Raw genomic sequence first — 14,402 nt, forward strand, 5'->3', positions numbered from 1 at the left:
CACTCAAATAAGGACGCAGTGAAAGGAGAAGTGTGTGCACACTGAAATTCTTTTGTCCAGCAGCTGCCAGCCCTGCCCTCCCCTTCCATTGCATCCTGGGATGCCACAGGAGTTTTAAATGAAGAACAACCTAATACCCCTCCCCCCTTTCCTACTGGTTTTTAATAACTGTCATTTCATGACCTCTCTTCACTCTGAATTGTTTGAAATGTGGAGGAACGTGGCTCTTGAATTGATTTTCTTTGGACCAGCTGATGGAAGGTGCCCCATCTACCCCAAACCACTCACATATGCACACTGACGTCGCTAGCACAGACGCTGATGTGGCAGGTCAGACTGCACGTTGAACGTTTGGTGGAATTTGAATGCAAAGGGAGACGTGATTGCCATGTGCTTGTGGACATCTGCCCCTTTTAAAGCAGCCTCTGCTGTAGCAGGCCTCTAGTGTGGGCACAAATCAGCTGTTGTCACCTCCAAAACAGGGCCTTTTTTTGTTCATCTGACATGTTTAGCCAAGATAGTCTGGTTGTTTTTACTGGGGCAGAGTTAGAGATAGATGTCTGGTCTCTGGACTGGATTTGACCCTGTTTTTGTACTGAATAAGTAAAAATTACTATATTTTTCTAATATTTAATTGAGGCACTGGTTTGAACCTTAGACTACAGTTCCTAATGCTGTTTTTTTTTTGTGTGTGTTATTTGTGGTGCTTATTCTGAGGCAAGCACTGCTTATAGCTGCTTACAGGGATATGGATTTGAACAATCCTGTTACCGTAATACTGAGTATTAAAATGTAAGGGGTAATGTCCAAACAGCATGTCGTTGTTGTAAAATAAACCCCAACAGAGTGGTCTTTTATCAACCTGAAGAGGTTTGTTTTGCAATAAAGACTGGCTGACTGTATATTATCCTGCTTATTATATGGCTACCAACCAAATAAATAAATGGTCATGAAATATTGATTTGCTTTGAAATTATATTTATTATCTGAGAAGAAAGAGATGATGGAGTCTCCAGAAACAGAGGAATTCAACCTCTGCTTTGTGCCTGTGTACTGTTACTGTTCATATATCGAAAATGGCCGTTTTCCTGCTCATTATGCCATTAATTACACAACTACTTGGCAAATAAGTAAATGGACAAGAAATATTGAATTGAAACCATTAAATTAACTTGCTATTAAATTAACTTACTTGTAGAGATGGTACACAAAGTGAAATGAGCAGTTAGATGACTCGCAATACCTGCATAACAGTTGAAATATCACTTAAATATTTCCAGATGTTCAGTCAGTCAGAGCACTGGATGGCGTGATTGACCAATCAGAATTGAGGATTTGAGAGCTTTGCAATAATGGCACATAACTTGTTTGGGATTTGTGTTAGTACGGACATGAATTATATTATTTATAATTTTCAATGAGCAGACAGAAATTGGGTGAAAAATCCCATACAGGAGCCATATTTAGGGACCAGAGTATCATGGAGTCTTGGGGTTGGGCTATTTTGACTTGGGCTAGCAAGCAACCACATTACCAACAACCTAGCAATGAGGACACATTAGCAACTGAAAAGTAACATTTTGGCAACCACACACAAAAGCCTAGCACCATGGTGGAGAGTTTTGCAATCACATTTTTGTAGTCAGCGTCTTACTTTTTTAACTTTAGTTGAACCTTCAATATTTGCCCTTGTTGGCAATATTGTTCCTGTCAGCCCCAAGCTTGAGTATCATGCGGTATACAATGCTTATCGTGTTTATTGTATAACACTTCTCTCTCTTCTTCCTTCCTTGTCTTTCGCTCTCTGTATATTATTGCAGTGAAGGCCAGACAGAAGACTTCTTGGCTCTGTTCAACAGCAGCACTGATGGACGCAGGAAACTGGCCAGCCTCACCAAGACGTCCAAAGACCAAACTACCTGGAACATCCTGGTACTAGCCACACCATAAGCCACTGCTCTGTCACATCTCCCACACAGCACCCCTAAAATTAGTCATTTTGGTTATCATTATTGTGTGTCCATAATTTGCTACTTGCTAAACCGATATAGGTGATATTAAGGGGAGAGACATTCTCATCATAGAGAATATTTTATCGGAAATAAATATGGTTAGTGCAAGACAAGTCATTAATATTTTTGGTCAGCCGTAACCATAAATGTAGTAACAATGGTATTTTGGTGGAAACCATGCTTATAAAGGTAGATTTTATTGGTAATATTGGTAATATAAGGTAATATTGACCCATCTTATAGTTTGTATAACGAATGTCAATTGTATAACATATTAACAATTGCTGCACAACAGGTTTGCACTCAGGAGGCCTTAAAGGGATAGTTCACCCACAAATAAAAATTCCAAATCATTTACACCCTCATGCCATCCCAGGTGTTTATGACTTTCTTTCTTCAGCAGAACACATTTGAAGAAAAATAGAAAAATATCTTAGCTCAGTTGGTCCTTCAAATGCAAGTGGATGGTGATCTGACATTTGAAGCTCCAAAATTCACAGACAGTCAGCATAAACATCATCCATACAACTCCAGCAGTTAAATTAATGTCTTCTAAAGCGACACGATCGCTTTTTGTGCAAAAAAGACCATTATTTAAGTACTTTTTAACTATAAATCTTCGCTTCCGGTCAGCAGCAGTATGCGCATTCACAAGAGCGCAGAGTTCACGCAGTCTCTCGTGTGATGAATTCGTGTTGGCATGTTACGTTTTTTTCTCGGTTGGGACATCCAGGATAAGCACACAAATGCACCATTGTGAGCAAACATACAGATGCAAATACAGATTCAAACCAAAACCAATGAAGCTTCTGTACAGCATTCCTCCTCCTCAGTTGTAAACAGCGCTGCTCTTCCGGGGTTGTCGCATGTGGGTCAGTTTTCACATGAATATACACAAACGATTACGTCGCACGCGCATACTGCTGCTGATCAGAAGCAATGATTTATAGTTAAAAAGTACTTAAATATAGATATTTTTTTCACTAGTAGCGATCGTGTCACTTTAGAAGACAGGAATTTAACCACTGGAGTCGTATGGATGATGTTTATGCTGACTGTCTGTTCTTTTTGGAGCTTCAAAAGTCTGATCACCATCCGCTTGCATTTTAAGGACCTACTGAGCTAAGATATTTTTATATTTTTCTTCAAATGTGTTCTGCTGAAGAAAGAAAGTCATACACATCTGGGATGGCATGAGGGTGAATAAATGATGAGAGGATTTTAATTTTTGGGTGAACTATCCCATTAAACAGTGGTAAAATTATGTAATGGAGTTTTGCCTGTCCTTGCATGACATCTTGTTGCTTTCAGGATGACCAGCCGAGAGTCTTCCCTGTGCCCAGCAGCTCTCATAGTACCTGCAGTATGGATTCTCCTACGGGACTAAAGAAGAGGGAAGCCGGGGTCTCTCTGGCTGCCAACTTCACTGCCAACAACAGGTGGAAGGCCATTTTCTTGCAGCACTTAGACAATGTGTCCTAATGGGTAGCGTTTATAACCTATGGTCGCCATAACGGCTGAAACACGGACATCAGATTCACTTTACACCTTTTTTCATGCTTTTCAAACCAAACATAAGCTTGCATCCTGGAAAAGAGTGCTGAAATTGTTTTGACTTTATGGGATTGAAATATAAGTGAATAAAATAAAAACACATGGCTAATCTGGTATGGGTGGGTTGGCTGTTAAATAACAAACTCATATTTTAAAATGTCTTTGTTCGGTTGTTTATAGCTATTGTAAAACACCAGCTACCTCCTGTTTGGGTCTGTTTGTCTTTTTTGTGTTTTGCTTTCTTAAAAGCCTTTTCATCTGCATATATTATATTATGTTATGTTATATTATATTATATTAATATATATGAGATATAGTAATTATGTATGGTGTTGCAACATTTTTGTAACATGGGTGTAACGTGTATTTCAGTGTGGTGATGTCTGTATGTTTAATTCCTTTCAGGAGCAATAAAGCAGCTGTGGGTAACTCAGTGACCCCCATCCTTCATAACAACCACTCAGAGAAGCCCCTTACTCCCAAGAGCTCCAATCAGAAGCCCTCCTTCAAGTAGGTCCATTATTAGTTTAAAATGATTGCTCAACTGTGTGAACTATTCTTAAACATGAGTCCTTGTGCTCCAGTTGTGCTTAAGGATTCTGTGTCCATATTGGTTCACACATTTACACTCTTTGCTTTCTCTCTGAATTTCTCTCCCTCTGTTTGAACAGTAACATCATCAAAGCCACAGTAAATGATGATGTGACATTAGACGTGAGTGGTTCTCTCACTAAGTCTCAGAAGAACTTCTCGGCATCATCAGGCTCCAACAACAACGCCCCCTCGAGCCCCCGAAGCCCAGGTCAGCCGTGCAGACGAGAGGTGACCGAAGAGGAGGCTGAGAGGTCAGCAATACCCCATAATGATCATGATCATGTCTTTCTTGTTTTTCTGTGACATGATAAGCTATTTAAATTATTATTATTATTATTATTATTATATGTTTGCAACTCTCTACAAATGACTTCTGCACATTTATAAACAAATAAACTCTCTTTTTACAGGTTTATTCAACAGGTGAACCATGCTGCTATTATCATCCAACGTTGGTATCGTTGCCATGCCAACAGAAAGCGAGCCAATGAGAATACGATCAAACACCTCCTCGCATCCAAAAAGAAGGTAAAGTATTTGATCGTGTCAATTATGATTAATTCTCACTCTACTGCGGTTAAAATGAAGACTTGCAGTGGGCGCCATTCAATCCTAGGGTTAAACTAGATAGCCTATTTTACATTCTTGTGAGTGATTTGGTGTATTTTCCATAGGAAAGGGAGCAGAGAGCAGAGGAGGAAAAACCCGCAGAGTCACTGAAGAAGAAGGATGATGAGCGTAAACGCATCAGAGAGGAGAAAGCTCGTCTGGCTCGACTTACTGCAATACAGGTGCAACAATAATTGTAGTCCTTCTTAGCACAGTTACAGTTTTCTCACTGATAAGTGTGCTATTTATGTGAATTTGTGTGTATTTTTGTTCAAAACAGGAGCTTCAGCAGAAAAGAGCGCAACGTGCTGCAGAGGTGCAGCAGATTGCAGAGGAGGAGATAGAGGCACTGAGGCATGCTGGGAAAGTGGGGCGTAAAAAACTCACCAAGTGTTCACCCGCTTCTCCCACTGACGTCAAGGCTAAGAACACAGGTGCGATTTTTACTGGGTCACATGTCTGTACCTAATTCTAGTAGTATATAGCAGTGTGAGTCTCAAGGTGTGTCTTTCTTCAGATTCCAGTGTGGATGATGTGACGAATCTGAGGGCTGTGTCACCCGCTGGCTCACTAAGCAGAGGATCTCAGTGCTCTCAGGTAATCCCTCACCCCAAAGCGCTTTTAATCCCACCAGCTGTGAACCAAAAGTTAAAGCTTTTGCTGAACAAATGGCCTCATTCCCCCAGGAGATCCTTCAGAGGTCTGTGAGTATGGAAGACCAGCGACAGAGGGCACCATCAAGCAGGGCTCAGTCAAAAACCACCCTCAATGACCTGCTGGACACACTGAAGCTCTTGGAAGAGGAGCCAGAGAGACTCTCAGAGCCCAAGAGCTACAGGAAGGATAAGTACGCATGGATTGATGAGGTGAGTCTGGGCTTAAAGAGATGGTTCACCAAAACATTACAGTTCTCTCATCATTTACTCACTCTCATACCATCCCAGATGTGTATGACTTTCTTTCTTCTGCAGAACACAAACAAAGATTTTTAGAAAAATATCTCAGCTCTGTAGGTCCATACAATGCAAGTGAATGGTGACCAGAACTTTGAAGTGCCAAAAAGAACATTAAAGGGAGTGTTTTATTCCATGTCTTTTGAAGCGATCTAATCGGTTTTGGATGAGAACAGACCAAACTGTAACTCCTTTTTCACTGTACATGTTGCCATTGCAATCTCTTGACACAAACATGATTTCAAGATCGATTACATTTCCTATGGCTCGACGCATGCGCAGAGCACTAGATGGTGCTAGACAGTGTAATCAAGCTTAAAATCATGATTGCAAAGGAGACTGCTTATGTCACAATTTTTAGTGAAGACTGAGATATATTTGGGTCTGTTCTCATCCAAAACCGATTGGATCTTTTAAGAAGACATGGATTAAAACAATGGGGTCACATTGATTACTTTTATGCTGCCTTTATGTGCTTTTTGGAGCTTCAAAGTTTTCGTCACCATTCACTTGCATTGTATGGACGTACAGAGCTGGGATATTCTTCTAAAAATCTTTGTTTGTGTTCTACAGAAGAAAGAAAGTCCTACACGTCTGGGATGGCATAAGGGTGAGTAAATGATGAGAGATTTTTTCATTTTTGTTAAAGTAATTCCTTTAACTGGGTCCAGGTATTCGCAACTGACTTTTCTTCCAGAATGTGACATATTTATGAGTGAAACAGGCTTTTAGCTTAAAAAATGTAGGGCGGAACTTTATTTTAACCATTGGGGATTGATTGGAAGTGAAAAGTGCTCTCTATAACAGGTGGTTGGAATGGTAGGGGTTGAAAAATAAGAGCGATTTAATGTCAGCCAAAAAGGAAAGTCATTTCTGAAGTGGAGCATTTTAATGAAAGGTGACAAAGATAATTATTATTATAATTTTTTTGGAATAATGTGCACCCATGAAAATTTTGCAGTTAGACCATGGGTGTGTATTAAGAAAGTCAGTGGGGTCAGTTTTGATTTAATATTGGTAAAAAAAAAAAAAAAAGCTCTAAGCTAAACTTTATCTTAAGTTTTAGCAATCACAGTGATTCACTTAATTTCAGCTTTAAGAATTAGTACAGGACAAGATTTAAATACACTCTATACTAAGTATAGAAATTTGAGTAAATGTTTTTGTCATGGATTTTTGTGTACAGTCTCAATCTCCTCATCTTTATTCTCAGGATGGAGACTCTAACTCCCTGACGACTGATAACGTGGAACGGCACAGGCAGTTGAGTCAGACTCCTGCCCTACCGGATGGGGGTGCCTTGCTGTCAGAGGCCAAACTGCAGAGCATCATGAGCTTCCTGGATGAAATGGAGCAATCAGAGCAGGATAGACCACGTTCGGTCACCTCTGGATCACACAGAGAGGTAAACCCAACTCACTCCAACATTTGAAGTTAAGGGGTTTTTGTTGGGTCAGTGTATATTACATTTGTGCGTGTGTAGGTGGTGTTATCAGAGGAGGATCTCGCAGTTGTAGAACAAGCCTCAGCCACGGCAGCTGAGGTCACTGGTTCCATGATGAGACTCAAACTGGAGCTGGAAGAGAAGAAACGCACTGCCAATATGCTACAGACAGCACTGGTAAAACAATTGCACACGTGCATATTTCACCAGCTAGATGTAAGGGATAATGTACAGTCATCCAGTCATTATCGCAAAATAAACCCAGACAAGAGTGGTCATGCTACTGGTTTTAAGATGTGTTTTGGGTGATTCAGTAAAATAGGACTATGCTAAAGACAGGTTTAGACAGGGTCCAAATCACGTGAGATTTTTACTTTGCTGGTTACAAGTGATTTAGAAACATTTCAGAATGCTTGATATGTATGCCGTCACAAAATTAGACACCCTAACCTCGAAATCTGAACACTAGTGGTCAGAAGAGATGCATATTACGACCAGGTGTAAACGGACTGCCCAAAACGCATCTTAATACCAGGTGTTAACAAGGCCTTAGATAGCCCAGGCTCAGTCTATAAATGTAATGGTACATGTGTGTCTTCAGGCCCAGCAGAGGGAGCTAACAATCCGGCATGTGAAGGAGACAGAGAAGGAGCTCAATCATAACTTCCAGCTACAGAAACAGCAATATGAAGCTACGATACAGCGGCACCTGACATTTATAGACCAGGTAAAAACCTCAACACACCCTGTATACATCTAAACGTTTATTATGCTTAATTTTCATACAAATTATGGTCTTAAAATGTCTTAATTATTTTATTAAGAAATTAAACAAGTAGCCTCTTTTTTTCGTTCTTTTGATTTTGAGATGGAAATATAACCTGAACATGTTTTTGTGAGATTTTCCTACATACCAAACATTTAATTTTCTTGGTTTTGTCTGACCGCTAAATCTAGACTTTTAGATCAGGTTGTGCTATAGAAATGTGCTTTTCTCAATTTCGCTCTCAGCTGATTGACGATAAAAAGGCCTTGAGTGAACGCTGTGAGGAGGTGGTTGGAGAACTCAAGCAGGTGGATCAGAAGTACACTAAGAAGATCGCACAGATGCAAGAGCAACATGAACTGGTGAGTTCAGTTTAAAGTTCAGTTTCGAGATCATCGGTGCAGAAAGTGTACCCTGAACATGTTGCAGAGGAGATGCTTCTTACATTGATCTCGAGCAGTTTGTTTCCCCATACTTTTCTCCACATGGATAGATACCTTCGTAAAATTACAGATACCATTAACCATTAAAAATAAATCTACGTTTAAACAAAAAAATGCGTTTTAAAAGTTTTTAAAAGACTTGAAACCATGACTGAGTCTATGCATCAGCACACACTGGCCACTAGAGGGCGATCAAGTTTTAAATATCAGCTCTAGTTAACGTCGTTTTTCTAAAGCTCTGGTTTTTGTTGTGGTTTGTAGTTCTCTCTGCTGCTGTGCTTTAACATGTGTACGTTGTTGCATGCCCTTGCTGCATTGCTTTTGCAACTGCTAACTGTTTCTCTCTCTCTTTTCTTCTTTCTGCCTGTGCTGTGCATTTCTCTCTGTTTCTGTCCTTGCGTCTGCCTGTAGGTGTGGCAAATTTTGGGTCCCATGTGCGAGGTAATGCTTATTTTCCTGTCTAACTCTTCATCACTTCATTGTTTTTGTCATATTTCCATCCTTTTATTCCTCTCTGTTTATCTGCTGATGCAACACAGTCTGTCTGTTTTTACTAATGCAAAGCAGGCCTGCAGTTTTTGTTTGGAGGGAGCCAGTAACCTTGTATGCCTTTTAGGGTGCTTACACACTGGCAGTTTAGTTCGAAACACAGCACGGTTCGCATAAAAAATTGGTAATGTGAAAGCTGTCATGCAGACCGGGGAACGCACCACGGTACCGAACCTGAGACTACCTGTAGGAGGTGGTCTGAGTTCGGTTGCAATGGAACTGTAGCGCGATTCACGTGAACGTGAAAGCAACTCGGACTCGGTGCGCACTCGTTCAGGAAGTAAAGTAACCTGCGCATGCATTTTAGCCGATGACCACATCTATCTATCTATCTATACACCTTATAAATACTATATATAAATACTATTATAGGTTATAAATATAGGGTATAATAGGAGATCACAGTGGCGATAACTTCACCTTGGACACGAGCGTGAGTAAGCGTGCAGTGTAAACAAAGATGCAAATGAATTCCTTGCAATCAGCTGTCTCCTCAAAAAACGCCATTTGCGAGCAGCAGCAAGCCGCCTTCCCCTGGACATCTGATGAGTTACACCATGAAGCGCACATATACGCAGTTGTCGTTCACTTAGCTGTGCATAATGGCACCAAAATAACAAAAAAACAAAAAGTATGATGAATCGCGTTGTGTTCTCCATACGTGTTTGTGATGACGTAAGATGAATGCAAGTGGACCGGGGTGAGTGTGAAACCAGACCAAAGCTGCGGGGGGGCACCGGGAACAATCGCACTCGGAATCGGACCGCAGCAAACGTGCCTAGGGTGAAAGCCCCCTTATACACTTTATGAAGCATAAGCTTCAGTGAAGCACTTTGCATGCTCACACTGACACTGCATACAGTAAGCAGGTAAAAATTACTGTATACAAAGATTCAGTATAAAAAGTAAAGCCAGTACAAGAAAAACACACTGACACGCAGACACACACAGACAGCTTCGTGCATCTCTCTCTCTCTCTCATCTGCTGCTGTCTCCTCTCCATAAATACTCCCGCCGCCCCCCACTCGCTCTGCCCAGATGCCGCTCGGCCCCGCCCTGCTCGCCACAACAGGTTTTTTAAGATATTTTTTTCAGATATTCTGATATTTAATTCAGTTGGCTAATTTTGGAGTGCTTATTCATACAGCTTCTCCTTTCTTGTTTTGCATGGTTGCACGTTTATGTTGCCTAAAACATTTATTTAAATAGTCCTCAATCATTTTGCTCAAGCGTGAAGTTTGGAACTCAGCGATGATTTATCTAAGTGAATGCTCAACAGCATACCAAGATTCACAGAACAAATAATGATATGTTGACCTTGATCTAAATTGGCACACGGACCTGTTCAGTAACGTTTTGAGGTTTTGTTTGATGGAACACTCCTGTCCTCTGTCAATCAACACACCCTCATAGTTGGGACTTTGCATCAAGTGCGGTTACCTTTGTCAACATAGAACATAACCTTAAATTGTTACATCCAGAAAGTAACATCAGTTTGACCATTTCTGCAGCATCTCATTGGATTTTCTCAGTTTTGACACAAATTGTAGTAGTGACAGCATTCATCATGATTAAACAATTCATTCATTCATTTCATTTCAATCAACCCTGTTACCAATGGTATTGTAAAAAATAATAAAAACATATATATATATATATATATATATACTGTGTGTGTGTATGTGTGTGTGTGTGTGTATAAATATATATGTAAATATACACAGTGGCCCCAAAAAGTATTTAGACACTTAAGCTGAACTTAAAAATGCATGAATTCCTTTGCATTTGAGAACATAACATCAAACCAATTTGCATTTATTGTAAAGAAAGATAACATAAGTACACAGTAGAACATTTAACAAAAAGAAGCTTGTTACATTTTAAATTATAAAACAACAGATATATTGTTTAAAATGAAGACAAAAAATGATTTGGATACTTGATAATGGCTTCATTAAAGATTACAGGTTCAAGTGCTTTAGTTTTTAGTTTGCAATCCTTTCATTCGCAGATCTTCTTGACAATGAATAGAATCAACAAGTTTCTGTAAAAGCTGTGGTAAATGTTTCTTCCAGGTTTCAGACACCAAAGCTTTCAGTTCATCCACACTAGAACATCGACCTGACATTTTCTTCTGCATTGCATCCCATAGGTTCTGTCTTAAAGGCATAGGGTGGCAAAGGGTTTTTTTTAATGTATACTTCACTTTGTATAAAGTTAGTTAATGAATAAAAATTATTCATGGCATTATTTTTGAAAACATCCTCACTATACAACATTTTTCACAACTGCCTAAAACTTTTGCGCTGTACTGTGTATAGATTATGAAAATAAACAGGAAGTCTATAACTACATACCTGCATTTGTTCCCAAACTAGCTACTTAGTGATATTTTAATTCAGGCTAAATTTGTATTCCTGTAAACTCTTACGGATTATTATTATTATTTTATTTTATTATGTTTTCAATTACATTTTATTCTTAGATTAATTGCTGCATTCAGAAAGGTCCTGAATTCGGTACCAGGATTGCAAAAATTTCGAACCTTACATAAAATAAATGTCAAACTTCTGTTTTCAATGGTTGAAACTTGTTTGAAAACTAAGCTAATTTGGCTTCATTTAAAATCAAGTCCTATTGTGTACCCTATTTTATCCCTGACTTAAAGTAATGCTAGGGTGGCCTGGCTCTCTCTAAACTGATATTCTGATGTTTTCTCTTCTGTCTCTCCCTCCAAACAGGAGATAAAGAAATTAAAAGAGTTAATGAGTGCCACTGAGAAGATCCGCAGGGAGAAATGGATCGATGACAAGACCAAAAAGATCAAGGAGATAACAGTGAAAGGTCAGTTGAGGCCAACAAAAAGCATCTGTCCGGACCAGTGCTCCAATCTCTCTGATCTGAACCAGATCACCCTTCAACAGTCCATTTCAACATGGCATGTGGGCTTCATCTACTGAAATGTTGCCAATTTGTGATTTCTTTCTGTGCCCTAAAAATATAAAGAAAACTGATGAATGCCATGAAAAATTTTAAGAAACATTTCTGAACTGTCTCTGACTGTCTTTGTTTAAACTATGTGCAACAGGGATTACAGACAGAGCAAACTAGTTTTTGTTAACTTACCATAACTCAAAACAAACTGTCAAAACCTGATATTTCCAATACTGGTCAAACCACATATCACTGGCCTTATCTCTTTATTTGCATCATCTTTTCATTGCTCATATTTGTTAGGACACTTCACCCAATTCAAACATCACTGACATCAGTTTTGTTTGTGTAATGTAAATAGTGTCTCTTCTTGTATGTGTTCAGGTCTGGAGCCAGAGATTCAGAAGCTAATCTCCAAACACAAGCAAGAGCTGAAGAAACTGAGAGTTCTTCATGAGGCAGAGCTGCTTCAGGCAGATGAGAGGGCCGCCCAACGCTACGTCAGGCAGAGTGAGGAACTACGACAGCAATTGGAGAAAGAAAGAGATGAACAGTGCCAGAAAGAGAGAGAACTGGCCAAGCAGAGGTATACACAACCTTATACACTCAAATGTCCCAAATACACATCTGTTAATTGGAGAAAAAGCCAGTAAGATTTTTAATTTTTATTTATTTATTTATTTATACCTTTTATATGTCTTTGATTTCAGTTGCTTACCTCTTTTGCATCAGTGAGGGTGAGATTATGGGCTCTAATTTTGTGACTGCGCTAGGCGCAGCACTAACTTCAACGGCCATGTGAAATATGCAATAGGACATAGACGGTGCAATAACCGGAGAAGAACCTCAAAATTAAATTACACTTGACTGAGCCCATTACCACTTTGTGTGCTCGTTTTCGCCAACCCACTTGTCACTAGACTTCGTGCATGCTTGCACAAAAATGTCAGAGCTTCATGGCCATGCCCATTGATTTTGTGCATGTGACGTGTATAGCATTGCGCTGCGCTTAAATCATAGCTCTCTTAAAATTCTCTCATCATTTACTCACCCTCATGCCATCCCAGATGTGTATGACTTTCTTTCTTCTGCAGAACACATATTATGATTTTTAGAAGAATATTTTAACTCTGTAGGTACGTACAATGCAAGTGAATGGGTGCCAGAATTTTGACGCTCCAAAAAGCACATATAGCCATCATAAATGTAATCCATATGAATCTAGTATTTTAATCCATATCTTCAGAAGTGATATGATAGGTGTGGGTGAGAAATAGATCAATATTTAAGTCCTTTTTTGTTAGAAATTCTTCTCTCTGCCCAGTAGGGGGTGATATGAATGAAGAATGTGAATCACCATAAACACAAGAAGAATGTGAAAGTTAAAGTGGAGATTGACTGAGCAGGGAGGAGAATTTATAGGGAAAAAGGACTTATATATTGATCTGTTTCTCACCCACACCTATTATATAGTTTCTGAAGACATTGATTTAACCACTGGAGTCTTATGGATTACTTTAATGCTGACTTGTGTGATTTTTGGAGCTTCAAAATTTTGGCACCCATTCACTTGCATTGTATGGACCAAAAGAGCTAAGAAATTCTTCGAAAAATCTTCATTTGAGTTCAGCAGATAAAAGAAAGTCATACGCACCTGGGATAGCATAAGAGTGAGTAAATAATGAGAGAATTTTCATTGTTGGGTGAACTATTCCTTTATAATTGGCCTAGTCATTCTTAGAAACATTTGTTCGGATTACTATGAAGTTACCGGCCAACTAGTGAGTCGTGTTGTTTATTTACTCACAAAAGGCAATTTGTACTTTCATTTAGTTCATTTTGGACACTGCGTTTACATATCCTTGGATACTGATGTTGGAAAACACACACACGCACACATCTAAATGCCCAAAGAGAAAGAAAGGGAGAGTGGAACAGCATGACAGAAAGGAATCAGGCTAGACATGAGCTCAGAACTAAATCCAGCTGTTAAACACACTTAACACAGCCTTTTTTCACAATTATACCCACACACAACTATGAGGGCTGCTGAGTGAATGTACTCAAACCCACAGCCACACAGTGGTTAGTTAAGTGAAGTTATTTAGTGGGCAAGTGTTATGTAATACTTAATGTATTAATTGTTGTGTTTACATTGGGAAACTTGCTGTTCTATAGCTGTCTATCTAATTAAACAGGATTTAATGAGAGTTTTATGGGTTTGGATTTATTGAGGACAGGGTTTATGAAAAGGTGTATTTTTCCCCTGGCATCCCAAGAATTCCACCGTTCTGCCCTGAGCAGATGTTTCACTCAGTTGCTGGTTTCTGTCAGGCTGGCTGATTATTCATAGCAGATAATAAAATCAGCTTGAGTGTGTGTGTGTGTTTTATTAGTGTGTGTGCATGTGTGAGAGAAAGAGAAGCAGACAGGACAGTGTTTGTTTTTGTGTGCAAAAAAATGAAGGAAAAACATTTAACACTCAATTTACTAAAATAAATTGTATAGTGCTTTATTAAACAGATAGTTCACTCTAGAATTGAT

General features: G+C 39.3%; 1 protein-coding gene across 2 annotated transcripts in view; it reads left to right on the forward strand.

Annotated features, from left to right (window-relative positions):
• The window catches only part of cep131 (centrosomal protein 131), a 34,209-nt gene that overhangs the window by 3,709 nt on the left and 16,098 nt on the right, over window positions 1-14,402 (forward strand). The window contains exons 4-19 of one of the 2 annotated variants that reach the window (XM_051674112.1): window positions 1,821-1,932; window positions 3,324-3,451; window positions 3,972-4,076; window positions 4,238-4,411; window positions 4,571-4,688; window positions 4,835-4,951; window positions 5,050-5,203; window positions 5,287-5,366; window positions 5,456-5,635; window positions 6,936-7,127; window positions 7,206-7,343; window positions 7,768-7,893; window positions 8,178-8,294; window positions 8,787-8,816; window positions 11,666-11,768; window positions 12,243-12,444. In XM_051674112.1, the coding sequence (XP_051530072.1) occupies window positions 1,821-1,932; window positions 3,324-3,451; window positions 3,972-4,076; window positions 4,238-4,411; window positions 4,571-4,688; window positions 4,835-4,951; window positions 5,050-5,203; window positions 5,287-5,366; window positions 5,456-5,635; window positions 6,936-7,127; window positions 7,206-7,343; window positions 7,768-7,893; window positions 8,178-8,294; window positions 8,787-8,816; window positions 11,666-11,768; window positions 12,243-12,444 (2,076 nt within the window). The remainder of the gene's footprint in view (window positions 1-1,820; window positions 1,933-3,323; window positions 3,452-3,971; window positions 4,077-4,237; window positions 4,412-4,570; window positions 4,689-4,834; window positions 4,952-5,049; window positions 5,204-5,286; window positions 5,367-5,455; window positions 5,636-6,935; window positions 7,128-7,205; window positions 7,344-7,767; window positions 7,894-8,177; window positions 8,295-8,786; window positions 8,817-11,665; window positions 11,769-12,242; window positions 12,445-14,402) is intronic. The other variant, XM_051674113.1, reaches the window with a different exon arrangement.

The sequence above is a fragment of the Myxocyprinus asiaticus genome, chromosome 36, assembly GCF_019703515.2.
Source record: "Myxocyprinus asiaticus isolate MX2 ecotype Aquarium Trade chromosome 36, UBuf_Myxa_2, whole genome shotgun sequence".
In the NCBI taxonomy this organism is placed as follows: domain Eukaryota; kingdom Metazoa; phylum Chordata; class Actinopteri; order Cypriniformes; family Catostomidae; genus Myxocyprinus; species Myxocyprinus asiaticus.